This window comes from Myotis nattereri, assembly GCF_964212035.1.
Source record: "Myotis nattereri genome assembly, chromosome: 18".
Classification (NCBI taxonomy): Eukaryota; Metazoa; Chordata; class Mammalia; order Chiroptera; family Vespertilionidae; genus Myotis; species Myotis nattereri.
This window is the reverse complement of record NC_138093.1, coordinates 15033021-15056310: the sequence shown is the minus strand read 5'-3', so window position 1 is coordinate 15056310 and position 23290 is coordinate 15033021. Positions and strand designations below refer to the sequence as shown.

General features: G+C 54.8%; 3 protein-coding genes across 5 annotated transcripts; 1 reads left to right on the top strand and 2 right to left on the bottom strand.

Moving 5' to 3' along the window:
• Window positions 1-87: 87 nt before the first annotated feature.
• On the bottom strand, window positions 88-6576 carry FLAD1 (flavin adenine dinucleotide synthetase 1). Of its 2 annotated transcripts, none has more exons than XM_081112921.1 (8): window positions 6556-6576; window positions 5884-6108; window positions 2995-3739; window positions 2005-2155; window positions 1471-1569; window positions 1199-1388; window positions 404-477; window positions 88-303 (listed from the first exon to the last, which is right to left on the bottom strand). In XM_081112921.1, exons 2-8 carry the CDS (start codon window positions 5962-5964, stop codon window positions 168-170), a joined length of 1476 nt encoding a protein of 491 aa, XP_080969047.1. In that variant the 5' UTR covers window positions 5965-6108; window positions 6556-6576; the 3' UTR covers window positions 88-167. The 2 variants fall into 2 exon arrangements, with proteins under 2 accessions (XP_080969047.1, XP_080969048.1); XM_081112922.1 differs by having other exon boundaries at window positions 2005-2152; window positions 6556-6574.
• A 2192-nt stretch (window positions 6577-8768) lies between these two features.
• CKS1B (CDC28 protein kinase regulatory subunit 1B) lies at window positions 8769-12196 on the bottom strand. The gene is made up of 3 exons (XM_081111821.1): window positions 12097-12196; window positions 9890-10017; window positions 8769-9286 (listed from the first exon to the last, which is right to left on the bottom strand). The coding sequence occupies exons 1-3, from the start codon at window positions 12153-12155 to the stop codon at window positions 9237-9239; spliced, it is 237 nt and encodes a 78-aa protein (XP_080967947.1). The 5' UTR covers window positions 12156-12196; the 3' UTR covers window positions 8769-9236.
• A 321-nt stretch (window positions 12197-12517) lies between these two features.
• On the top strand, window positions 12518-23088 carry SHC1 (SHC adaptor protein 1; the record flags this gene model as incomplete). Of its 2 annotated transcripts, XM_081113339.1 has the most annotated exons (14): window positions 12518-12651; window positions 12861-13201; window positions 16235-16402; window positions 16959-17029; window positions 17584-17647; window positions 17808-17927; window positions 18194-18247; window positions 18437-18488; window positions 18665-18791; window positions 19765-19963; window positions 20051-20120; window positions 20200-20334; window positions 20479-20717; window positions 21505-23088. In XM_081113339.1, 12 exons carry the CDS (start codon window positions 16238-16240, stop codon window positions 21631-21633), a joined length of 1425 nt encoding a protein of 474 aa, XP_080969465.1. In that variant the 3' UTR covers window positions 21634-23088. The 2 variants fall into 2 exon arrangements, with proteins under 2 accessions (XP_080969465.1, XP_080969464.1); XM_081113338.1 differs by lacking the exons at window positions 12518-12651; window positions 12861-13201 and having other exon boundaries at window positions 15908-16402.
• Between the last annotated feature and the right edge of the window lie 202 nt (window positions 23089-23290).

Below are 23290 nucleotides of genomic sequence, written 5' to 3'. Positions count from 1 at the left end.
ACCCACGAGAGCTCCTTCCCAGCCCCTCAGGGGCCTGGCCCACTCTGCCTTCCCCATCCCCGTGGGAGCAGGAAGACACAGGCACGTGAGAGGAGAGGCACTGTTTATTGAGGTGACACCCCGGGGCGGTCTCCTTCTTTCTCTTCTGGAGGGGGCAGGGGTGGCGGTCACAGGCGCGAGTTCCGTTCTTCGTCTTCATTCTCAAGTAGGTAGGCCGGCCGGTAGGTGGGCTGTCCTCCTGGGCCCAGGTACTTCAGGGCTGGGTTCTGCACCGTGTTCTCCCGGCTCCCCAGTGACGTGTAGCTGGAGGCGGGAGAACAGAGGGCGGACGTGTGGTGAGGTGGCTCTCCCTATCTCAGCACCTACATGTTGCCCCACACCCGTTCTCTGCCCACACCCTTACCCTCGGTCATACAGGATACAGTAGGGGACAAACAGCTGACGCAGGAAGTCCCAGATGTCTCTGTAGGTCCAGTCCTGGGAGGTCAGAGTCGGAGAAGGGTCACAAACACTGCCCTCTCCCACTCCACCCTCTGCTGCCTGGGAAGGGGCCCACTCAGGGTTCGTCTGCTCCCTTGGCCTCGGCGGGGCCTGCTATCTGATTGGCTGGCACATCTGGCTCTGTGTAGGCCAAGCAATGAGAAAGAGAGGCCTTCATCCTGTCCCTCTCCACTCCCGACCCACCCTCCCCTGGCAGGTCAGCTCCGGAGGACAGGAAGGGCTCTGTCTGTGTCAGCCAGCTGTCCAGCAGAACTTTCTGGGACGATGAAACGTTCTCTTGCTGTGCTAACATGGTGGGCACTTCCACTGTGGCTGGTGCAACTGAAGAACTGCTTTTGAATTGTGCTTTAATTTTTGAAACTGAGATATAATTCACACGCCACCGAAATCCATCCTTTTAAGCTGTGCAGTTCAGTCATTTGTACTTTATGCTCTGAGTGTAAGTAAATGGCTAACGGTTACCATAGTGGACAGCACAGGTCTAAGTCATGGTTCTGCCTATAGCACAGTGCCTGCCACGCAATGAGTGCTCGGTAAATAGTGGTCCAAAGGCGGAATGAACCAATAGCACAGCCTTCCTTGGATGATGGGCCCCTTCCTCCGAGCCCCAGGCTCCAATGTCCCTACCTCAGGAAGCTGGGGTGCCATGACTGACGGGGGCACGGACTGAGGGCAGCCAGGCCTCCCTCCGCATTACCAGCAGCGGGTTGATGCGCATGAACGATGGCCAGCCTGGGTCGGTGGGGCTGAAGGGACAGAGGCTGCAGGAGGAGGGGTCCGTGCGGCGGGTGCCCATCAGGGCAGCCTCCAGCTGGGGGTGCTGTGCCCGCAGCTGGCGCAGGGCCTGCTTCATCTCGCCCTCGGCCTCCAGCACCCGCAGATTGTACCTGAGGAAGGAAGAGGGCTGGGGGGTCACAAATGGGCTTCTCCAAACCCCTCTTCGAGCCCAAACCTTCAGGCCCCTAGTACCTCTTGATGGTGTCCTGCAGAAACTGCTCCAGCTCAGGGAAAGGGGAGATGCTGCGGATGTATAGGATCTGGAGGGGTTCTTGAGTGCCAGGGCATTTCCTAGTGGGGGACGGGGAGAAAACCACAGGCTGGCTGGCACGGGCCGGGGAATGCTCTCCAGGGAGCTTGCACTGTTCTCCTTGGCTCCTGGGATGCACACCCTTTCCTTGTCTTTCCCATCCATCGCAACCTACTTCCTCCAGGAAGCCCACTCTGATCTCTCACCTCTCAAGCCTGGAGCACACATCCCTGTTTCAGGTGGGCGGATCTCACCTCCTCAACAGCACCAGGACCTCCCGCATCCAGGGCCAGCCATGTGTCAGATGCTCCATACACAGGGTGGGGGAATGGAACCGAGAGGTCCCTATGACTGACTCCCACCCAAACGCCACCCAGGCGCCACTTTTCCCTTCTGCTTCCTGGGACGGGGAACCAGAAAACGGGGCAGATCAGGTGTCTTGGTGTCCCGGGGCCTGGTCTCCAGGGGAGACTCACCTCTGCACAGCTGCATGGACGAGGTGCAGGAGGGCTGTGCAGTCCTTGCCCCCGTTGAAGCCCACGCAGAGCTGGGTGAGCCTGTACCGCGCCAGGGCGGTCTCAATGGTCTGCAGGGCACTCGCCACCTTTTTCCCTAGAGAGGTCCCTGCTGGGCAGGGAGGGAAGAGGCCGTCACCAATCCCATGTGACACATGCAGCCATGATGCTGTTGCTTAAAACCCTTCAATATTTTCTAGGATAAAGTCCAGATTCCTTCGTGCTGCCTACGAGCCGGCAGTCTGCTCCCCGCCCACCCCACCCCCATTCAGCCGCTTCCCCCCTCAGTGTCTCCCGCTCCAGGGCCCTGGCTTCTTTCCCTTCTCCTAAACCTCCTGCTGCTTCCTCTGTGCCGCTCTCACACTGTGGGCCCCACTCCTGGTCTGGCCAGAGGCTCCTCATCATGTAGCTTCTCCATCACCCGCCCAGAGAAGCCTCTGACCCCAGAGCAAGGCCGAGCTCCTGGCTGTGCCGCCCCCCTCACTCACACTGACGTCTCAGGCATCATCATCTGTTTGAAGTTTACCTTTCCTATTACACTACTTGTCCATGGAGTGGGTGTACATCTGTCCTATTGAGCTATCTCCCCAACACCCAGCACAGTGCTGGTGAAAGTGGGTACTCAGTATTTATCGGGAGAGCCCTGACTGGTTTGGCTCAGTGGATAGAGCGTCGGCCTGCGGACTGAAAGGTCCCAGGTTCGATTCCGGTCAAGGGCATGTACCTTGGTTGCGGGCACATCCCCAGAGTGGGGGGTGTGCAGGAGGCAGCTGATCGATGTTTCTAACTCTCTATCCCTCTCCCTTCCTCTCTGTAAAGAATCAATAAAATATGTTAAAAAAATTTATCGGGAGAATGAATGAATCAATTTTCATCTTCTACCTTCTCCTAGACCTAGGGTGGCACCTGTGGGTTGGTACCTCTGCCCTCCCCGCCGCCGGAGGCCCCTACCTGTCTTGGCGAGTTTGTATACAGCCTCACTGGCCTGCTCCATGGCGTTGGGTACGTAGGGGACCAGCGACCCCCGAGGAAGACGTGCGGTCAGGTAGGCCAGGCATTCCTCCAGCGGCCCTTCTTCCTGTGCGTCCAGTGTCACCTTCACCTGATAGTAGTTGCTGCCCCAGTCAGGGTAGGAACCCAGGCCAAGCCTCTGTCCAAAGTGGGCCTGGGCCTCAGCCAGGATGGGGGCGATGGAGGCCTCGTCAGCGGCCACATACAGCTCCCGCAGGTGGAACTGAACAGCCGTGTTTTGAAACAGTCCCTTCAGCCCCTCCAGCACCCGCCGCAGCAGCTCTGGGATGCCCGGGAAGAGGTAGACGTTGCGGACCGAGACCAGTGGGAATTTGAAGGGGCGGCCGGTGTGAGGGTCTGTGCCGTAATGCAGGCGGGCAGAGGAGGGCACCAGCGACAGCTTCTCCCAGCCCTGCTTGCCGAGGGCCTGGATGGCGGCCTGCAGCTCGGGGTGTGGCGTGAGCTCATCCCCAAACGCCTGTGCCACCGCCTCAAAGGTCACATCGTCATGAGTGGGACCGATGCCCCCCGCCGTGAGGACGTGCGTGAAGCGGCTGGAGAAAGAGGTGATCTCGGCGGCGATGGTGGCCACCTCATCGGGGACCACAGAGACCCGGCACACCTGGACCCCCAGGGAGCGCAGTGTCCGGCACAGGAAGTAGGTGTTGGTGTCCTGAGTGTGTCCCTGCGAGATTGGAGACGGGGAAGATGGGCGTCAGTGCTGCGGGAGGAAGGGCAAAGGGGGCAGGGATGAAAGCGCATCTGCGTGATGGTGGGGCACTCCGCTCTCTGGGGGATGCCACCTCAGGCTGCCAAGAATTCTGGACTGAGCACCAGAGCGAGACGATCCATGTCAGGGGTCCTCAAACTTTTTAAACGGGGGGCCAGTTCACTGTCGCTCAGGCCGTTGGAGGGCCGGACTATAGTTTAAAAAAAAACTATGAACAAATTCCTATGCACACTGCACTTATCTTATTTTGAAGTAAAAAAACAAAACGGGAACAAATACAATATTTGCATTTGCATGTGGCCCGCAGGCGTAGTTTGAGGACCCCTGATCCATGTGAATGGAGTCAGGGATGATGTGATATACCTCGGGCCTCCTTCTCTGCACTGCGACCTTGATTTGACCTCATCTAGGTTGATGAATTCAGTGATCAATCCCATACTTCTCTACTTCCTCACCACCCCGGACAGCCTCAGTCCCCTGGCGTCAAATGCTGATTGGGCATCCTCACCCTAGCCCTGGCTGTTAATGGCATCCCCAGACACTGTCCACAGCCACTCAGGCCCTTTATGCTGTCAGCTCCACTTCTGAAATACGTCCCCATCTGCTCTCTTCTCTCTGTCCCAACTGCCACCGAGCAGGTCTTTGGCACCTTCACCTGAATAGTTGCAACAGCCTCCTGGCCAGGCTCCCAGTTCCAGCCGCAGTGCTCTGCCTGGTGCCTGCTGAATACCCTTCCTAATGTGTTACTGTGATTGCATCACTCTTGGACTCAAAAGCCATTTGTTGTTTCCAACCATATACAGAATAAAGTTCAAATTCTTTTGCAGGATATTTGAGGCTGTTTATGGTATGTATACAATCTTCTTGCCCAGCCTCATCTCCACTATTGTTCTAATGAGGTTAGTGGTTAAGTGGTTGCTCTGGAGTGAGAATCAAGTCCAACTAGCACTTCCTAGCTGTGTTACTTTGGGCAAGTTTCTCAACCTCTCTGAGTCTAGGCCTCATAATATATTAATTAAGTCTCATTATTAGTCTCATAATATATTAATTAAGACTTATAGCCCTGGCTGGTTTGGCTTAGTGGACAGAGCATTGGTGTGTGGACTCAAGGGTCCTGGGTTTGATTCTGGTCAAGGGCACATGCCCGGGTTGTGGGCTCGGTCCCCATAGGGGGTATGCAGAAGGCAGCTGGTCGGTGATTCTCTCTCATTGATGTTTCTATCTCTCTCTCGCTTCCTCTCTGATATCAACAACAACAATAAAAATATATAAAAGACTTAGTCGTAGCCGGTTTATCTCAGTGGATAGAGCATCGGCCTGTGAACTGAAAGGTCCCAGGTTCAATTCTGGTCAAGGGCACATGCCCAGGTTGTGGGCTTGATCCCCAACAGGGGCTTGCAGGAGGCAGCCAGTCGGTGGTTCTCTCTCATCATTGATGCTTCTATCTCTCTCTTCCTCTCTGATATCAATAATATATATATATATATTATTGATATATATATATATATCAATATATATATATATATACACACACACACACACACACACACACACACACATATAAAAGTACCAATGTCATGGGGTTGTTGTGAGGATTAGTAAAATCACATATATGATGTAATAAGCTCACCGCCAGGTCCTAGTAAGCATTAAAAAAATAGGGATCACTATTACTATTACAAACCTGATGCCTACCATGACTTCCCTGATTATTCAGAAGGGATCTCTCTCTTTTGGTACTTTCCTTCTATCCCACCCACGCTGCTGCGTGCCTTGGATCATTCCTCAATTAGGTCAGATTTAACTTTTAAGTAATACATGCACCTATACCTCCTTTGCATGCTGACTCCCTGTCATTTCTGTAAAGCCCCTCATCCCCATACCATCCTGCCTGGCAAACTGTAGAAACTTTGCTGTAAGCTTTTCAACGGAATAACAGAATGAGGGTCACTTTTCCTCCACCACTTTGGACTCACTCCAGAATCCTAGGGCAGCAAGGGGACCCCCACCCTGGTTCACCCTCCTTCAACACAATGTGGAGCAGACTCTTAAGGACAGGAGAATGCCCCGCCCTCCCCCCTCTTCTGTCCCAGACACACCTTGAGGATCTCATCTCCAACAATGATGATGCCCGCCGTCACGCTGCGCCCTGGGGGAGGGGCAGAGGCCTTAGATGCCATGGTCCTGCCTTCTCTGCCCCTCTGCAAGGCCCTCCGGTAGCCACCCAGACCCCCAAATAGGGGGCGCAAGCACGGGAGTCCCGCCAGATCTAAAGGGCACTGGGGGCCATAGCCTGGGAATAGGGGGTCCGGGGTCGAGGCAACCTGGAGGAGCCAGAAAGGAAAATGGGGGCGAGCAGGAGGGCATGGTCTTCCTCCCCAGGCCCTTGACAACTGACGCCTTTATCCCTGCCTCTTTAGTAACCATGTTCTCAAAACCCAGCGATGCCTCCGTTAAATGTTTTCTAAGCTTGGCTCTAGTCTTAAAATGTCCTGCTCCAGCCACTTTAAAAGGTCTAGTGTCCGCCGAGCTCGGCTCCTCGGGTCTGCTCTATCTTGGGCAACTACACCTTTAAATGTCTCTTCTCTTTGGGGCACCTGTCCCTTTAAATGTCTACCTGCTCCTGGGACTTGGGCCCTTTAAATACGTCCCCTTCCTCCACCCACACCAGAGCTCAGCCGCCTTCTTCTGCAGGCTTCCGCACCCTTTCTAGCCCGAATCCCACCTCTTCCCACCACTCTCCTGACAACTGAGTTCTCTCAGGTTCTCACCTGCTCCAGCCCCTTCACCAGGTCTTTCCCTCTCTCCTTTCCTCTTGACCCAGGACAGCTTCCGTACTCACAGTCCCACCTCAGAGCCACACTTACCGCATATTCATTGGTCATTTGGGCTGTCGCTCAGACTACCTTCACGTGTTCATTGGTGAAGTCGACTGTCACTCGCGAGCCTTAGCCAGCGGGCGGGAGCAGTGCCGGGTTGTCATTAGCGACAACCACGTGGTCGCCCTTTGCCCGGAAATGTGGAGGCCGGGCTCAGGGGTTGGTGGTGCGGACGAGGAGGAGGGGCCTGGCAGGAGGGCTGGGGCGCGAAAGGAGCGGTGGTGGGAGACGCTCTACGGATTTTGGGGTGCTTTCTGCTGTTAGAAATAAAGGGAGGCTTGACTTTAACCTTTGTTTTGTATTCAGATTCTCGCGTGCACGGCTGTTTTCATTAGCCATAACCCTGTTATTGGCCAAGGGGTCAGGAGTTGCTACTGGTGTCTGAAGGGATTTATTATAGCAGATGGAGGGACACCAATAGTCAGCATTGCCTGTGAGGTAGGGAGATCTTGGAGGTGAGCTTTGAGTGTGTAGACTTTCATTTGTCTCTGATATGAACAGTAAAGCTAATTATTTAAGCCTCATTGACAGGACAGAGCTTTGCCCCACCTTGCTCCGCCTGTGCTTAGTTTAAGCATCCATCACCTGTTACTGCTTTGCAAGTGCAAGTGATGGCAGCGACTAGGGAGTGCCACGTGCCCACTTTGTACTACTCTCCTTACTCTCATTCAATTGCCTGTGGTTTAGAAGTGCCCATCAAACCTTAATGTTCTTACTATTCATCTGGGGATCTTGGGTGGGGCCTGAGATCTGTATTTAACAAGTTCTCAGTCATGATGATGCTACTGGTCTGTGGACTTTTTGGTTTTTTTTTTTTTGTAGTAAAGGTTTAGAATCCACTCATCATTTGGAAGACTGCTGAACCACACCTGGTCGGCCTCATATGACTCCTAAAAACCCTTTAAGATAGATATGATGTCTGCGTTACAGATGGGCAACAGGCTCAGAAAGGTGAAGGGATGCCACACAAAATAAAGTGAATGGTAGAACCAAGCTTCTAGCCATTCTTTCTCAAGCTCTAAAAAAATAAAGCCCTACTTGCCTAATGACATAAGCCACGTGCTTTATTATCTTGATGATTAATAAAGGTGATATTTTGGAGGTAAACCCCCTCCCCCCCAAACAAAACAAAACAAAACATACACACCCATTCAAACAAACATCAGCTCTAGTCCAATCCTTTATCAGTGGCTTCTCAAGCTAAGCATGCACCAGAATCACCTGGAAAGCTTGTTAAAATGTCGCTGGGTCCAACCACGTTGTCTCTGATTCAGTTAGTCTAGGGTGGAGCCCAAGAATATACATTTCTAATGAGTTTCTAGATGATGTTGATGCTTCCGGTCCAGGAACTACACTTGTATTGCTCTTGGAACAAACGGATGGAAGACAGGGAAAGGTGGTAGATTAATCTCTCTTACTTAGCACTACTGTTATTTTTAAAAGTAGAGGGTAAGCTATGATTTAGTGAAGTGTTTTCTTGAACAGCTAGTTTCCTGTTTTCTCAAAAGTTAGTGCTGTATCTACCTGCATAGGAATGCTTGAGATCCCCACATCCAGGCCACACTCCCGGCCAATTCAGTCAACACCTTTAGGAATGACTTACAAATCAGTACTTTTAAAGCTACTCTGAGGGTCCCAATGCTCAGCCAAAGTGAGAACTACTGAAAACTCCCAACCAATGTGCAGTGAAGAGGCCATCGGTGTGCTGGAGCCTTAGGCCAGGCAGGAGCGGAGCACACTACCCGCCCCTGGCTGATGGCCTCCGCCCTTACCCTCGTGTGCCCTTCAAGTGTGCCCTTCAAATACTGGGACTATATGAAAGGCCGCATCCCTGACTGTGGGAAACAGTTCACTTGTTTTGATGAGATGATGTTATCCCTATATAACCTCTACCTTTGGCCAGTAGTTAGATCAAAATATATTTTAGCCATGTTTGACAGCATGTCAGCTTCTAAGATTAAAGACCAGTTACCTGACTGTTGAAATAAACCTCATTATCAGCAAAGCTGAGCTTCATTATCTAAGTGAAGGGTATATAATTAGAACCATATACTGAATGTGATGCTCACCCTGAGAGGGGAAAAAACCTTTACAAGCAGAGAATTAGATTATTAAAAAAATTCCTCTTTAATCAAGGCTTTTAACATGAAATAGAGTTCTTGAATAAAATGGAAAGTTTCCAATACATTGAAACACAAATCCCCATACATACACCTGGCAGGAAAACAAAACAAAACAGCAAATTCACACAATCCCTGTTACAGCCATGGTCTCATTCTCAGATGCTTCCTCCATCTGCCACGTGTGTTCTGCTGGACATAGAACTCATCATGGCTTCAGGGGTCACACAGCTGAGGCTGCAGTCCACAGAGCACTCCTCGGCCGGCAGTGCGGCTGTTGGCTCTGCTCTGCTTAAGCAGCAAAGCAGTCACCAGCACATTTCAAACAGTGTATTTTAAACATCCTTTAAATAGCAAAGTGAGAAACAAGAAGGCAACATGTTATCAGAAAGCTGTTAGCAAGTGAGGACAGCTGAGTAAAGCTAGAGGCTGAAAAGTGGCTCGCCAGCTTCATTACTTTGGCTTCTTGGGCAGCGGCCTCCGGAACAGCAAGATGTGAGGTTCTGAAAGAGTGAGTGAAATCTAAGAGACACGAACACCATTCTACGCACAATCTATAGCATACCCCACTCCCATTTCCCAGCTTTCTCCCACTCGGACCTTGATAACTAAATTAAGATTTATTTAAGCATATGGCTTTAGAAGCAGACCCATAAGCCTGGCCTGTCTGCCAAGTTTAGATTTGTTACTATCAGGTTTTTTTGCTATGTTTGTGAAGCCCCAGGGTGTCCTTTATTAGTTTTGCTTGACAGCTTGGTGTCTGGTGTCTTATCAGGAAATATACTTTCCTTGGCTTATTTGGAACACATCCAAGAATTCTTTCTGATGGACAATGAAGTAGGGACCATAATCTCTCCCAGAGTATTATGTGGCCTTAAAAAGAGAGTACCCTCTGAGTGAATTAGACACTAACGGTTTTTTCAGTAACAGCTGGTCTCTGAACTTCCCATATATTTCACTCTATTTTTGGTCCAATTTTTTCTAGATGACGGGTGGGGTAAGAAACCGGCGAACCACCCCCACCTTCCCCTTATTTCGTTGGGTTATGTGACCATCATTTCCTCAGTGAAACAGCCCTACATGGTTCTTTCAGCCATTGCACTGACCTGGTTCATGGATCATATAATGGACCCATCCCTGACTCTGCTGAACACCAAGATTCCTCCATTCAGATTCAGACATCAAATGGGTTTTAGGGACCAGCTTGGCTATGTCCTTGGGCAACATGACATGCCTGTAACAGAAACATGGGAAGGTAGGAAATTGGTCAGTACTGGGTCCAGTCTGTTAGGCAAGTGCCTGCATACAAAGCCAAGAGACAAAAGAAAAGAGAAACCAGTTTCTGATGGCAGGGAGTTAACCTTACTGTGGGATACAGGCAGCTAGAAATAAAGGCCAACTTATGTGAATCCTCACAAAAGTATATTTAAAAGTACTAATTAATAACAAGTGAACGGGCACCTAAATTTCAGGCGCTGTTGATACGCTGCCTCTGCCTTCCTGGAGCTTAGTCTTCTGGTTGATGATTCTAAAATAATACAATGGGGGCCCCACAGTACACAGGGTATTAATAATTGAAGGCGGTTTTGAACAGGATTGGTACGGAAGAGAAGTGATTTTTGTGAAGAAGGGCCTAAGATGGGGTGCTACGTGGAAGAGCCAGCACAAAGGATGAAATAATGTCAATGTCGAAGCCCCTAAAGTCTATTCTTCATTTCATTTTCCTGACTCTGAAGGGTTGTGCCATGAGACTTCCTGTGGGAAACTTCACGCTTTCCTAACCAAGGATAAGTCTCTTTTCATGGCCAAGAAATTACTCCTCTAACTTGAACTGGGCTAACCCAGATAGGCTTTATCATGCTAAATGAAAATGAACTAGTAACAGATTTTTTCCCTAAAGAATCTGTTCTAGTCTAAATGTCTGAAAATAGCTAACAGTCTAACAAGCCCCTGGCACAAAGACTAGCTTCAGTAACTGATTAGACAAAAAACAAAACCCCAAACCAAAACCCCCACCAAAACACCCAAGCTTTTCTTAACCCTGAATACCACTGCCAAGCCTTTCGCCTTCAAGGGTGAGCCGGGCGACCTCTCCGCCCTGGCCCTGCCATGTGTTACCAGCACACAGTTTCAGTGAGCTCAGTTCAGGTGTAGAAGAAAACAGCTGAGGAGAAGGAAGTTAACCGGGTCCAGCATGGCCTGGGCCTTTTTCCATGGGCCTGGCATCAAGATGATTCATGCATTTAAATCCCCACGGACCTGGCATCAAGATGATTAATGTATTTATTTGTCAGCACGGGCGGAACTCTCCAGCCAGAGGGTCCAGAGCCCCGTGCTAGACTGGAGAAGTCACACAAGCAAGTTTCCATTTTACGGTCTTCAATTGAGAAGACAAGGTACACACCAGGAAGCTGTTTTAAGTATCACACTCAATACAATTAGTGGAATGCCAACATTTGTAGAAACCCTTCCGATTTCCTACTCTAGAACGGTGAATTTAGGGTTTATCCAGTGCAGACTCTGTAGGGGTTCCTTTCCTCACCGTCCGTGGCAAGTCGTATGTGCTCCCATCACAATCCCTACGTTATCTATATCACACCAATCACCACCTTCTTCCTGAAGTCTGTACTCCCACAGATTATTTTAGGTTTGCTGGAAGCAGACACCATGCTCACCCTTGTACTTTAGTAGAATCTATAAACACTCCACAACTGTTTCCTAGACGAATCCCCTTCAAATACTTGAAGGGTATCGACTGGGTCCATGTTAAGCCTTTTCTCAATGTTCCTGGCCAGTTTTATTACATCCCAGGTCCTCGAAGGCCCCCTCCTAATCCAAGCCGGACAACCACGCCCCTTTTTCATGAATTAATGAGGGACACTCGCTCGGTAACTCCCCTGGCATTGAAGACGCGAGGGAAATTCGAGCTCCGCCTTTGCCCCCGTTTCCCAGTGGGTTCCGGGTTTTATGGTGGTGCCGTGATACAAGCAGTCTTAGGGAGGCAAGTTCAACGTGCTCAATGCGGTTGAGAATGATCCAGGAACCCCAAGGGGCGAAGGTGGTCTGCAGGCTAACACTCACCACGCCCACCTCCCCCCCCCCCCCCGAAGGCTAACACGGAATTCCGTGCTGTTACTTTTACACGCGTCGCTACCCTTCGCGCATGCGCTTTACGCTCTCAACCACCCCCACCCCGTCCCGTTAACCTGCTGCGCACGCGCCCATTCTGTCTCTTCAGTCCTAGTTACTAACTCCTCGTGCCCTCACTTGTCAAAGCTCACCCCCTCGTTACGGCCCCCACGCCGGCACTAACCGGTACTCGAACTCCTCATCGTCGTATTTGTCCGAATAGTAAATTTGTTTGTGCGACATGATCGCTCTGCCTGAGATCGTCAGACCCGCACCGCCAACCTCCAAACAACTCCCAGCAGCACGCGCTCCCACCCACTTTGGCCTCACTTTCAAACACGCCGCCTGCACTTCCTATTGGTCCCTTCGACGTAAGGCGGGACAACTCCGTCTCCAAGCCTCCTATTGGCTTACATTTGCTTCTCGTCGAGTCCTTATTGGAGCGCACTTGTTACGTTTCTCAAGGACAAGCTTAGGTAAAAAATAGGCCTCTTATTGGCTAGAACGGCTTCTGTGAGCGTTCCCGCACTGCCATTGGCTGATCCCGGAAAGTGGGACGGGCGAAGGAGGGACGGTGGGGTAGAGGGTCAGGGGTTAGCGAGGCCGGAAGTGAGTGCAATAAAGTTTCTCCAGGGAGGCCTTCCCGGGGAGAAAGTTGGAGCAGCGACCTAAGGAGGCACTGGCGTGATCCAGAACCAAATCATCCCGCGGTGCGGTGCGGAGACTCCATGAGGCCCTGGTAAGTGGGGACTTTTTTTCCTCCTTAGGTGACCCACTCCTCCACCCCGGAACCCCTCTCCCGGGACCCTACTTCCGGTCTTCATTCATAAGCCCCGCCCCCTAAGACCCCCTCCCCGGAAGTCCCACCTCCCAGCCCCGGGGGGCTTTTTATCCCTGAACCCTGTCTGGTTTTCTACTTATTGTCCCCGACCCCACCCTGTCGCCCAGCTTTCCTGGAAGTCCCACCCTAGACGTGCTTTCCAGCCCCACTCCACGAAACTCCACGTTAGTCCTTCCGATTCCCCGAAACTCCGCCTCAGCGCGACGGTTCTCTGCCGGCTCACAGCTGCCCACCAAAAAGCCTCTCTCCCGAAAGGGCAGAACCCTGCCCAAAGCACCACAGACTGCGAATTGGCGGAACCACGCCTTCCTAGAGGCTCGGCCCTTCTAGGAGCCCCGCCCCTTCCTTAGTCCACGTCGGATCGCCCAGAGCCTGGCCTCCTAGAAGTCTCCAAAGCACGGGCCGTGGGACTGCCCTCCCTCGGGAGATTTATCCTTGTGGAACCCAGGTCTTCACCTCAGAAGCTTTGCCTTCAACCCCACAAACTCCATCTGCTCACGTTTCCCTGTTTCCTTTCTCTCTCGGGCTTTGGGCTCAGTTTTCCTGCATGCTCCACCCACCAGGTGCGAAGCAGAGTTTCCACCTCTGGGTCTGAGGAGTGAGCGTAGAGACAGCCCTTTTCCTTTCCTGAACCCCCTTCCAAGGGTGGCTCCCCGAGGGGGCCTGGGCTTGGGGTTTGGCAGGAGCGGGGGAGGGAGGCTTGCTCAGACTTCTGCCCCACTCCCTGAGCTCCCCTCCCCAGGACCCACCCGTCCCAGGACCAGCTGTTCTGTCTCATACCTGTTCCCGGGGGTTTGGGTAGGGCACTGATTTGACTGTGACAGGAGCGAAAGTTTTCCACCATCAGAAAACGGTGTCTTGGGCGGGGTGCAGCGTGGGGGGTGTAGGGGGCAGTGACCTTTTTGCTGTTTAATTTTTTTTTTAAGGGTTCTGCTCAGCCTCCACCACTGCTCTGGCTCTCACCCTCCCCCTAACCAGAGCTCTTGTCTGGGCATTCCTTCTGGTCCCGCTTGCCCAGCCTTCCTTTCTGGAAACATTCCTGAGGCTTTCCACATTTCCTGCTACTTCCCGCTCTTGCCTCCTCCTCCTCCCTGCTGGGCTGGGCAGGCGCATGCCGCTTCTCCCCACACCCAGTCGCCCGCCCGCCCGCGGACAGTCTCCTTGCTTTCTGTGCAGAAGGAGCCCCCCCTCCTCTTACTTTGCCCCCAAATGCCCACACCTGTCGGTCTCTCGCGCCTGTGGGTGCCGCAGGTTTCTGCAGGATGCCCGTCTCTAAAGACGAAGACACCCGGTGTGTGTTTGCGTGTGTGAGGTGGTGGCAGAGCCCTTTCCTCGTGCTCTGGACGCCCGGGCGCTGAGCCTCGGGAAGCAGACGGAGAGAATCCCTTCTCCCGAGTGGGGGAGGCCATGCCAGCTCTCCTCTGCTGAGGGCGGGGGGAGGTGACGGAGCTTAGCACATCCCATGCTTATCTGCATACTTTAATCTGCCGAAGTAATTTAAGGATAGGTAATTCCGAGGTGAGCTTGGGGGGGTATATGGATTTTACTGCTTCCTCTTGGGTCGATTTCCAACTTCCTCTATGGCCCCCTCACGCAGCGCTGTGGCAGGAAGCTGTGGGTGGGAAGAGTGGGTTTGGGATGGGTTCCCCGTGTCCAGCCTTGGCCCGTCTTCTCTTGGCACTCCTTTCTCCTGTACTTGGCATAGTTTGTCTTCTGCCCCCTCTATCCCTTCATGGTCTCCCTTTCACGCTCCCACCTCCTCCCGCCAGACTGTGCCCTGGGTATGAGAGGAACTGTGTCCCCTGGTGGACACATGGGCCCTCACCGGTCATCCCCGCAAATGGAGGGGAGCTGACCTTGGAGCCAGTGCCCTGCCCCCCCTTCTACCCTGGACAGCTGGCTTTGCTAACCAGGCCTGTGGAAAGGGGGCAGGACAGTGCTCATCTGTGGGCTACTGTTCCTGGCATCGTAGGTGCCACCAGCCCACCCTCGGCTCCAGCTCCTCTCCCCGTGCCTCACCAGCTGTGCCCTTCCTCTGGGACCACCTTCTTCCTTTCCCCATTTCTTTTTTTAAAATTTATTGAGAGAGAGAGAGAGAGAGAGAGAGAGAAGACATCGTGTTTTTTTGTTCCACTATTTATGCATTCATTGGTTGCTGCTTGTATGTGTCCTGACCAAAACCTTGGTGTATTGGGACAATGCGCTAACCAACTCAGCTACCCAGCGGGCTCCTTTCCCCATTTCATCAAATTTTTATTGATTTTAGAGAAGAAGGGAGGGAGAGAGAAAAACATCGATGTTAGGAACATTGACCGTCGTCTCCTGTATGTGCCTGGCCTGGGTCTGTGCCCTGATTGGGACCATGCTCCAGCCAACATACCGCCCAGCTAGGGCTCCTCTCCCCGCTTCTTTACTCCTGTTCACAGCTGTCTAGCGGAGGGTGCTAATGGCCCCGGCTCCCTGGGGCGACCACCCCGCTGTGTGATGGGGGTGGGGGTGGGGGCTTGTGTTCAGTCTAACAGGAAGGGAAATGCTGAGCTCTGGGATCTCCTCCCTTTTCCACCCCAGCTGCCTGTTTCCTCCCTCATTCCCCCCCTCCCCTCCCTCAGCTTCCTGCTCCCTCTGGCCTGCCCTCGTCCGGTCTGGACTGAGCCAGACCCCCTCTTCTTCCCCTCCTTTCCTTCTCGCCCTTCCCTCCCACCCCCACTCGACTCTTCCCCAGATACTAGTTGTTTGTGTGTGTGTGGGGGGGCGGGCGAGGGTAGCTCTGCCTCTGCACGAGTTCTGGGTGGGGGGCCGTGGTGGGGGCCCAGCCCCTCCGAGCCTGTGAGTCAGCACTGTCTTCGGGATTGGCCTCTCCCCGTAGTCCCCGCCCTTGGGGAGGAGCCTGGCAGCTCTGGGTCCAGCCTGCTCCTCTCTCAGCCAGAGGAGAGGCTCCACGCTGGGCGGGGATGGGGCTTGAAACTGTTTGTGTCTGAACTGGGGGAGCCAGAGGCATCGGAGCCACTGTCCCTCTTCCTTCCCAGGACCCCTGAGGTCCCTGGGCCATAAAGGGCCACTCAGGCTAAGGGCCTGGGGATGCCCCCTGCCTGGCCCCCTTGCCCTGACCGGCAGGGGGGCCGGGCTGGGCTGCAGCCTCCCTCTCACTCCAGCCATGGATCTCCTGCCCCCCAAGCCCAAGTACAACCCCCTCCGGAATGAGTCTCTGTCATCGCTGGAGGAGGGGGCGTCAGGGTCCAGCCCGCCGGAGGAGCTGCCGTCCCCATCAGCCTCCTCCCTGGGGCCCATCCTGCCACCTCAGTCTGGGGACGACAGTCCCACCACCCTGTGCTCCTTCTTCCCCCGGATGAGCAACCTGAAGCTGGCCAGCCCGGCGGGGGCGCGCCCGGGGCCCCGGGGGGAGCCAGGCAGGGTGGCCGAGGACGGGGAGGGCATCGCCGGGGCAGCCGTGCCAGACTCAGGCCCCCTGCCCCCCCTCCAGGACATGAACAAGCTGAGCGGAGGCGGCGGGCGCAGGACTCGGGTGGAAGGGGGCCAGCTGGGGGGCGAGGAGTGGACCCGCCACGGGAGCTTTGTCAATAAGCCCACGCGGGGCTGGCTGCATCCTAACGACAAAGTCATGGGACCCGGGGTTTCCTACTTGGTTCGGGTGAGTGACCGTCCTCCCCCCCAGGCCGCTCCAGCTCCTCTGCCCACTCTAGCTTTGCCGGAATCTCTCTCTTCCTGCTCTTCCCCAGCCACTCGCTTGGCTTCAGTGGCCCTTTTCCTAACCCTGTCTTGCTCCTTCTCTGATTCTGCTGGCCCTTCCAGCTGGGCCTGGGTCCCCCTTCCTTCTGGTGGCTCCCCCACCCCACCCCCACCCGCACCCCCTGCCATGCCCAGCACAATGCCCAGCCCCTGGGAGGCCCTTAGAAAGTGTTGGAATGAGTGGCTCTTGATTGTTCCCTCCAGTCTCCTCCCCCTTTTCTAGATATGTCACTCCATCCCACCCAGCGCCCATCCCTCCCAGGTCCCTTCCCAGCGGTGTGCGGTCCTCCCAGCTTGCCCCTTCCCCTCTGCTCATTCCCTGTTGTCTTGCATGGCGTGGGCTGTGGCAGAACGTATGCATCTTTACTGCCCTTAGGGACCCTGTAGAGAAAAATCCTGGGGCCCTTTGGGAAGGGGATGGGGCGGCTGACTGGTAACCCTCCCATTCCTCCCCTCAGTACATGGGCTGTGTGGAGGTCCTGCAATCCATGCGTGCCCTGGACTTCAACACCCGGACTCAGGTCACCAGGTCAGTGCGGAGGGGGCGGAATGTGGGCCTCCTGGGGCTGGTGTGGGGCCGGGGGGGCGGGGGGGGGGGCGTGGGTGCCTGGCTGATGGTGTGAGTGATGGTTTATCTCTGGGTGGTAAAGGGGATTGAGAGGAAGTTAGGGGAATGAGTCCACGTCTGAATGAAAAGAGGCAACTCTGGCCTGGATCCTTCTTACTCATCCAGCCTTGGGAGTTGTGGGAGGAGGTGGCAGAGGCAGCTGGCAGCTGGGGCTCGAGTAGAAAATGGGGGTAGATGGAAGGTTGCTGCTGCCTTTGGGAAGGGAGTGGGACATTGGGTAGCTGGAAGGGGGTGGGGCCAGTCTACCGAGGCCCTAACCCAATCAGCCAGGAAGCGGCCTCTCAGTGTCATCAAATATTAAAGGCCCTTAATTCAATCCACCACGACAAAGAGCCTCGAGCGCCCCTGGAGTCTGGCCTGGCCCTCCCCTCCCCTCCCCTCCCCCTCCCCAGCCCCATGGCAGCCCCAGCCGAGGGAGAGGCCGGCTCGGGGTCTGAGCACCCCTCTTTCCCCAGGGAGGCCATCAGCCTGGTGTGTGAGGCTGTGCCAGGTGCTAAGGGGGCTTCGAGAAGGAGAAAGGTACGTGGGGTCGAGGGGGTTAGGGATGCTTCTGGGAGCTGTGGAGGGGCAGGGCGATGGCAAGGATGGGACCCGCGGGGAGAAAGCCAAAAGGCAGGAGTGTGGGGGTTTCTGGGGGTTGGGAACCCCTGTCTTCTGAGACCCTTGGGTACTTCCTTAGCCCTGTAGCCGCCCACTCAGTTCCATTCTGGGGAGGAGTAACCTGAAATTTGCCGGAATGCCAATCACTCTCACCGTCTCCACCAGCAGCCTCAACCTCATGGCCGCAGACTGCAAACAGGTTGGCGGGGCTGGGCAGAGGGACCAGAGACACTGATGGGAGGGCTGAGCGGGGGCCTGGCTGTGCGGGTGAGAAAGGAGGAGAGAAGGCTTGGGAGCAGCAGGACAGTGGGGAAGGGGGTGATTAGGAGGACACAGGGCAAGACGTCAAAAGGATGAGAATGAGTCTCCGAGGTTCTGGGCCAGGGGTGGGGGCCGCTCAGGTGAGCCCCGAGGCTGCCTGACACCTCATTCCCTTCCTTCTCCATCCCCTGCCCTAACCCTCAGATCATCGCCAACCATCACATGCAATCTATCTCATTTGCGTCCGGCGGGGACCCGGTGAGTTGGGGAGCAGAGCAACAGTGGTGGGAGAAGAGGAAGGGACAGGGATTGGGAAGGTACTGGCCAGAGAAACGGGCATGCTAGATGGAGGCGATACCTGAAAAGGACTGGCATTTAGGGGCCAGGAGTGAGGCGGGGCTGTCAGATTTAGCTAACTGGCCTCTTCTGACACTCTCTCCACTCCAGGACACAGCTGAGTATGTCGCCTATGTTGCCAAAGACCCGGTGAATCAGAGAGGTGAGGCATGGTGGGGAGCGCTGGGCGGGGCCCGCTCTCATGAGGCAGGTGAGCAGGATCCTGGGGAAGCTAAGCCGGGGCTCCTGAGGAGGAGGAGGAGGAGGAGGGCTCTTGTCTGCACCTCCTCCCAGCAACCCCGCCTCAGAGCTCACCGACAGTCTCTGCCGTGCCCCCAGCCTGCCACATCCTGGAGTGTCCCGAAGGGCTTGCTCAGGACGTCATCAGCACCATCGGCCAGGCCTTCGAGCTACGGTTCAAACAATACCTCAGGAACCCGCCCAAGCTGGTCACCCCCCATGACAGGTGAGCGGGGAGGAGGGCGCGGGGCCCCAGACCAGGACTGGGAAAGTAGGTCCTCTATTCCCACACTGGAGCGCAGAGTGGTTCAGGGAAGGAAATAACCTGTGTGCCCCCCGCTTCCCACTTCCTGCTATTCTTAAGCTTCCTGTGGCTCTCAGCAAAGCCTTTCAGGCCCTGCCTGCTGCAGGGCCAGCTCTCCCCTCCTTTCCCGTGTGGAGCTGTAGCCCAGGGCTTCGTGTGGTGGCCCGTCCCTGGCTGGATGGGCTCTTCATTGCCAGCGGCCTCGTATCTGGCCTGTCCCTCTTTCTTGCTGTTTCCCCATCCTTAGTTCTTGGTTTTCCTTCCCCTAGAAGCCTCTGAAAGTTTGCGTGAGGGAGGGTGGCTCTTTCCTGAGTTCCTCACCCTTCCTCCGGCCAGCAGGTATTTAGCAGAGGAGATTAAAATATTCTGGGGCACCCCCCTCCCCTTGCTGCTTAGTGTTTCTCCTCCCTCTTAGGAGACAGTGTAATGATCAGAGGCATGAACTTTAAAGTCAAATCTGAATTTGCATCTCAGGTGAACCACCTTTCAGTGGGAGACCTTGAGCAAATCTTCTCACCTCTGACCCTCCTTTTCCTCATCTATAAATGAGGCGTGGCTCAGTGGTTGAGCATCAACCTATGAACCAAGAGATCACATGCTTGGTTGTGGGCTCTCCCTGGTGTGGGGCGTGCAGGAGGCAGCCGTTCAATGATTCTCTCTCATCATTGATGTTTCTCTCTCTCTCTCCCTCTCTGAAGTCAACAAAAGAATATGTTTTTTAAAAACTGGGAAAGGAAATCCTGCCTTATAGAGGTGCGGTGAGGATGAAATGATCATATAAAACAGTCAGCCTAGGGCCTGCCTCAAAGGAAGTCCTAGTACATGGCCATGGTGTCCTTCCCCTCCCTCCATCCTCCCACCCGAATTCCTCACTCCCTCCTGTTCCTCCTCTCAGGATGGCTGGCTTTGATGGCTCAGCTTGGGATGAGGAGGAGGAAGAGCCACCTGATCATCAATACTATAATGACTTCCCGGGGAAGGAACCCCCTCTTGGCGGGGTGGTGGACATGAGGCTTCGGGAAGGAGCCCCCCAGGGGCCTGCTCGACCCACTCTGCCCAGTGCCCAGAACCCCAGCCACCTGGGAGCTACGCTGGTAAGTCGCTTTGATAGAGGTGGACTGGGCCTGGGATAGGAGTGGCTGGTTAGGGCCTCTGGTTTCACCTTATTTTTATTCCTTCAGCCTGTGGGGCAGCCTGCAGGGGGAGACCCAGAAGTCCACAAGCAGATGCCACCCCTGCCACCCTGCCCAGGTATGGAAGGGGCTGAGAGAGCCAGAGCCAGGGGTGCAGGAGGCAGGGCTGAGGTCCCTGAAAACCTCCCTTTCCTCAGCAGGCAGAGAGCTCTTTGATGACCCCTCCTATGTCAACATCCAGAACCTGGACAAGGCCCGGCAAGCAGGGGGCGGGGCTGGGCCCCCCAATCTTGCTGTCAATGGCAGTGCGCCCCGAGACCTCTTTGACATGAGTGAGTGCTTCTCCATTCCATATCCTGCCTTTCTACTTGGTTCCTCTTCTGCTTTTTTCTTCCTGGCCTCCCCTCCCTGAGGGTTCTGGTCCTGGACATGTGTTGTGCCAGCTGCCTCTCCTAGTCCTCTCTCTGCACCCCCAGAGCCTTTTGAAGATGCCCTTCGGGTGCCTCCACCTCCCCAGTCAGTGGCCATGGCTGAGCAGCTCCGAGGGGAGCCCTGGTTCCATGGAAAGCTGAACCGGCGGGAGGCTGAGGCCCTGCTGCAGCTCAACGGGGACTTCCTGGTGCGGGAAAGCACGACCACGCCTGGCCAGTACGTGCTCACTGGCCTGCAGAGCGGGCAGCCCAAGCACCTGCTGCTGGTGGACCCTGAGGGTGTGGTGAGTGTAGCAGGGGCATGGGTGGTGGGGCCCTCCTGTGCAGCCCTATTCCTTCCCTTATTACTTCCTAGATTTTCCCCGCGGGGCACCCCTATGTGGTCCTCCCCGCTCTCAACGTGCCTGGCATCCCCCATCCAGCGGCTGAGGGTTCTTTCCCCTTCACATTCCTGACCATGAGCTGTGTTCCCTTCAGTCCTGGCCAGTCCTCAAATCTGCAAACTATAAACTATGCCCAGGGGAGTTAGAAGGTGCTTATCTCACTTGAGGCCCCCCCACCTTTTTGACAAATGAGGTAACCATCCTGGAGAGGTTGTGCTCAGTGTCAGTGGCTACAGGCTAGACACTCCATGCCTCCTCTTACAAGTGGAGCCAGGGGCTCCTTCCCTCCTCCACTTGGGGCTCAGACCAGGGTGCTGCCTGTTTTCTGCTGCTCCCCCGTCCCCCATAACTTGGTCTCTCTTCTACAGCATTCTCGGCCTCCTTTCCACATCCTTTTTTGTGCTGTGTATTCTGCACTGAGACTTGCCGCCTTCCTCCCGGTCACGGGAGCAGTAGCTATCCCTCCTAATTTCTGATGTCCTCTCGGCCTTTTCCCAGTTCCCAGCCTTCCCATTCATGACCTTCTCTAACTTCTTTTTCTAGAAAAGCATCAATGATCAGGAGGGACAGCCCTCCCACCCCTGCCGTCTTTTTCTCCTCAACCTTCCTGAATATTGCAGCTTCTTCAGGCTCAGGGGCCGAGTTCTTAATTTGACTCTTCACCTGAATGGACTCTCTTCCTTCCCAGGTTCGGACAAAGGATCACCGCTTCGAGAGCGTCAGTCACCTCATCAGTTACCACATGGACAATCACTTGCCCATCATCTCTGCGGGCAGCGAACTGTGTCTACAGCAGCCGGTGGAACGGAAATTGTGATCCGTCCCAGGTGCTTGCTGGAAAACTCCCTTCAACCCGTCCACTATCCCCTGACTTCAGGACCTCACTTTGGAGTGTTCTGTGAGCTTGGCCTTGTGTAGGAGCTGGGGGTAGTGTGGACACTGGGTTTAGCATCCAGCTCAGGGAGAGGGTTTGAGTCAGGAGCCTGGGGTAGAATCCTACTTCTCCCCAAACCTCACCAAAGTATTAACCTAGAGTGGCCCCTTCCCAGGGCCTTTCCTGTGCCAACCTGATAGCCCCTTCCTCAGGAAGGTGGGTGCTCAAGGCCTGGGCCGTGTGCCTCGTAATGGAAAACGTCCTGTGATGACAGGCAGTCACCCTTCCAGGAAACGAGCAACAAACCACACCTCTGGTCTACCCCTGGGCTCAGGGTACTCCAGCCCCTCTCAACAGCCCTCCCTTCCCAGTGTTTAAACTTTGTGCCTTTGACCATCTCCTAGTTCTGAAGATATTTTATGCAGAATTCTTGGGCCCCTGAGGCCAAGGATAGGGGTGCTGATCCCCTGGCTTCCGGGACCCTGTCTTCTCCTTGCTCAGCATCCCTCCAGTTTAGGTTGGGAGAACAGAAGCAGGAGTGGCAGCTGTTCCCTCTCCCTGGGCATATGCCCCCTTTACAGATTGCCTCAGAGCTCCCCTCCCGGCCAGGGGGGAGATGGACCCCTTCTTTGCTCAGTGCCTCCTGGCTGGGGCCTTTGTCCCCAGGGGTTTGTATATACATGTTCACCCCACCCCTTCCATGTTGCATGCATGTTATATTCTACAGCCAAAATGCAGCCCTTCCGTAGCCTCCACGCTGCCTCCCTGTGCTAGGGTGGTGGGGTGATGACTGAATTTGGGCTCCGGAACTGTTAGCTCTCCGAGGTAGATTTTGTGGAGGCAGGAACGGGCATTGAGACTCAAAAGCAGTAGACAATCCCCGAATACCATCTGTAGATTTGGATCTGCATTTATTTTTTATGCATATATTTTAGGGCTGTAGATTTACTTTCCTAATTTGTTTACTATGGCTTATTCTTGAGCACAAAAGGTTGGTAACCGATGACATTTATACATCACCTCCTGGACTTTTCAAAGCCCTTTTCCAACTACTGGCATTTCCTCAGCCCAGCCTGTGCGGCATTTGGGGCCGGCAGCATTGCCTTTTCTAGGAGACCCAGGTCAGAAGTCCGTGGGGAGCTCTCACCGAGGCTGCCGGCTGCCCGGATGTTCGGCTGAACGGCCTGTTTCAGGGTCGGTGGGGTGGGGGGACTTGACACCTGCAGTTACTGAAGACCTAGGGCGACTCTGGGAAGGCCACTGCGACTTAGAAGCCTCCAGCCCATCCAAAGGGAGAGCTGGCTGTCTGGACCTGCGCCTCCTTTTTGTTTAGCTGTTTGCACCGGCCTCACTCATACCAAAGGGAAGGAATCTTCATTAAAGTCCGTATTTCTTCTACCTCGGTCTGTCACTGTCGCTACCTGTAGTTCGCCGGGGGTCCTCCGTGGCGGAGTCGGGGCGGCGAGACCCGCCTGGCCTCGCTAGAGCTGGCGATCGCCCGCGAGCACGGGTGCGCCGGGAGGGTGGCAGGGCGGCACCTTGGGGACCACCGTCCGGGGCGACGTGCGAGTTTGCAGTGGGCACCGCGGTCCCGGGCGTG

What these genes read in the sequence shown, in the direction of transcription:
- FLAD1 (XM_081112921.1), bottom strand. Translation starts at nt 5,964, where the DNA reads ATGGCATCTAAGGCCTCTGCCCCTCCCCCAGGGCGCAGCGTGACGGCG. An exon ending in TGCGCATCAACCCGCTGCTG is followed by an intron (nt 478 to 1,198) that starts GTAATGCGGAGG and finishes CTGACCTCCCAG; the next exon opens with GACTGGACCTACAGAGACAT. An exon ending in TGTATCCTGTATGACCGAGG is followed by an intron (nt 304 to 403) that starts GTAAGGGTGTGG and finishes TCCCGCCTCCAG; the next exon opens with CTACACGTCACTGGGGAGCC.
- CKS1B (XM_081111821.1), bottom strand. Translation starts at nt 12,155, where the DNA reads ATGTCGCACAAACAAATTTACTATTCGGACAAATACGACGATGAGGAG. An exon ending in GATGAGGAGTTCGAGTACCG is followed by an intron (nt 10,018 to 12,096) that starts GTTAGTGCCGGC and finishes TTTCTGTTACAG; the next exon opens with GCATGTCATGTTGCCCAAGG. An exon ending in TTATATGATCCATGAACCAG is followed by an intron (nt 9,287 to 9,889) that starts GTCAGTGCAATG and finishes TCACTCTTTCAG; the next exon opens with AACCTCACATCTTGCTGTTC.